Source organism: Protobothrops mucrosquamatus, unplaced genomic scaffold (genome assembly GCF_001527695.2).
Source record: "Protobothrops mucrosquamatus isolate PMUCROS unplaced genomic scaffold, P.Mucros_1.0 scaffold_19, whole genome shotgun sequence".
NCBI lineage: Eukaryota > Metazoa > Chordata > Lepidosauria > Squamata > Viperidae > Protobothrops > Protobothrops mucrosquamatus.
Window position 1 is genome coordinate 1,292,981 of NW_015386095.1, and position 2,808 is coordinate 1,295,788.

Here is a 2,808-nt window from a genome sequence, read left to right on the forward strand (position 1 = left end):
CTCATGAAGAGCTGCCATTCAGAGCATCTGTGGGTGATCTTCCATTGTGAATTTTAAACTTGAAACAAGACAACAATCAACTTTGTTCACACAAGGTATTTTGGATTTACAAATTTATTACAGTTCTCTACACAATATTAAAAGAAATATAGATGTTAAAAATATAAAGTACAATTCCAAATACAACTACTGGGAAGTAAGTCACAAAGAACTTTAACATGAGAAATTATCATGTTATGGGGATGAAACCTAGAATAAGAAAGATAACATTATTGTATGCAATGCAAAAAATGGGAATGGTTAATATAATACATAATAAAGCTTTCAGTCCAAAAGTGATCTAGAACTTTTCACTATGCATGGATACCTCAATATATAGTACCTTAAATTGCCTGAAAGGCAGGAAGAGTCAAACAATAGCCCAACTCTTTATAATTCTCATTCAATAGTATTTCTACAATATAAGCAAAGATTAGTTAATTTATATAAAATAGTGCCTCCCACTTCAAACTCCAGGCAGTGGTCCATAACAATGCCATGATTTATGGTGTCAGAAGTTACAGAGAGATTTACCCTTATTTCATTCCCACAAGAAAGTATCAATATACTTTCAGAACATACCCAGGTTTGAAATCCAACTGAAAAAAAGACTCAGATAAGCCATTTCGTCTACAGTTTCCCATAGGGTCCACCACCTTCTTAAGAACCTGCCCTAAAAAGAGAAAATTGCAAACAGGAAAAAAAATAATCTGATATTGCTAGTTCAGATGATGGTTTCCTCAGGAAAGGTTATAGCTCTACTACCTTCAAAGCTGATGGCCAAAGCCGACACTTCTCTCAAGGATGTTTTAATCAGCATCTTTACACAATCTCTTGCTTTAATATAAGTTTTCATCTTTTATTATATTAAAAAGTAGGGATCTAAACCACAGGTATCTTAGCTAATTTCCAACTCCATCTTAAGAAGCAATTATTAAAACCTGATTTTTATTTCATTTTCATTCATTCACTTAATCACATTAAAACGTTTTTCCTGTATGTCTGAAAAGATATTCCTGTTCTAGTCTGCTGTAATTGTATATCTCAGAAAGACATTTTGATTGGACTATTATTCTCGCTGTATTAAAGCAATAGTTACCTAATTTTTAGTTAATCTTCTAACAATATTCATGGCATAACATTTTACGGGTGAAAAAATGAAAGGAAACACGGTAAGTAATATTTTTCATCTCAATAATTTCTTGCCAAAGCTAAATTGCTTGTAGTCATTTTCAAGAATTGTCCTATAGTACTGTACAAATGTGATGACATTTCTGAAACTCTTGCATTGTAGTCTCTTTGGTGTACCATAGGTTTATTTCCTTATCAATTCAATCAATTTAGTTTGAAAAATCAGCACTTTTGTTTTACTAAAACATTTGATCCACTGATGGGTGCTGATGTGGATGCATAAAACAGCACAAAATTATTTAATCTATTTTATCCTCTGTGGCATGTCACTCCATGCTTGGGATTTCTTTTTGGCAAGTTCCATCCATGAGGGTTGATCTGGAGAATGACCAATCTTCCTAAGTGGCTTTATATCTCCTCTTTCAATTGGCAATGATGGCTGAGCTGCATATGGGGGGAAAAAAGTTTCTATTACAGTATTTCTCAAACCTGCAATTGTGAAATGTCAAATAAATATCTGAAAATATGTGGAACACCGATTTAAACAGCACCCATTTAATATTTCTACCAAAGTATTAATTCCAAACTAAGCGTGTATTGAAAATTGTTTTTTCATACTTCATGCTGTAGCATAGCTTTTGTCACAGGTGTATCAGTCACAAAAGTTCTTCAATAGGTATCTGAGTACTAAAATCTCCAAAAGCATGGATGGTTGATGATACAGGAAAAGCAGGAGCTGAGGGAGCAAACTCACTCTGGCCAATGAATGTAGGGAAATGTAGCAGACTATCTGAAAGATCTTGTGGACCATCAGGGATCTACAGATCCTAGTCTGAGAATCCTTTTTCTAGAAACTCAATGTTCGGCTAACCCTTGAGATTCTACTAAGCAAGGCTGGGTAAGAATTCAATCTGTGCAAATGAACTATGAATACAATTTTTATATTGTCTACAAATGTAATCTAGCACTGTCAGGTTCATCCCATGCAGTATTGTTAGAGAATTAATGTTTTCTAAACATAATAAAGAAAATAAATCTGTATAAAAAGAATCTTCTACATAGGCCACAGAAACAAAACCTAGATTCTTCTACTCCTTCAGCAAGTGAACACTGGATCTTCAGTTCATCTGGATTAGACAAGATTCCACATATAACTGCATATACATTCACAGAAAGCATTTTTATACTTTTGTTTTGATTATATATTTGAAACATGTAAATGAACAAAGTCTTAATGGCATGTGACTTAGGCACAAAATAATATTACTATAAATAGCAAATGAAAAGTACTATAATAATAGTTAATGGGGCTACATAATAATAATAATAACAACAACAACAACAACATCATCTGCCTATCCCAGGTCCTGGGTAAGGACTCGATAGGTAGACAAAATGCCAAAACCAGTCTGAACATCTGGCTGACTGTGCGATGATCCATAATAATAATAATAATAATAATAATAATAATAATAATAATAATAATAATAATAATAATAATAATAATAATAATAATAATAATAATAATAATAATAATAATAAAGTTGGAAGGGACCTTGGAGGTCATCTAGTCCAACCCCCTGCTCAGGTAGGAAACCCTATACCATTTCAGACAAATGGCTGTCCAGTCTCTTCTTA

At 32.8% G+C, this 2,808-nt stretch overlaps 1 protein-coding gene across 1 annotated transcript in view; it reads right to left on the minus strand.

The window, feature by feature from the left end:
- KIAA1211L (KIAA1211 like) overlaps positions 1-2,808 on the minus strand; it is a 52,488-nt gene continuing 49,680 nt past the window's right edge. The window contains exon 11 of the mRNA XM_015831285.1: positions 1-1,614. Within this exon, the coding sequence (XP_015686771.1) occupies positions 1,475-1,614 (140 nt within the window). The 3' untranslated portion in view covers positions 1-1,474. The remainder of the gene's footprint in view (positions 1,615-2,808) is intronic.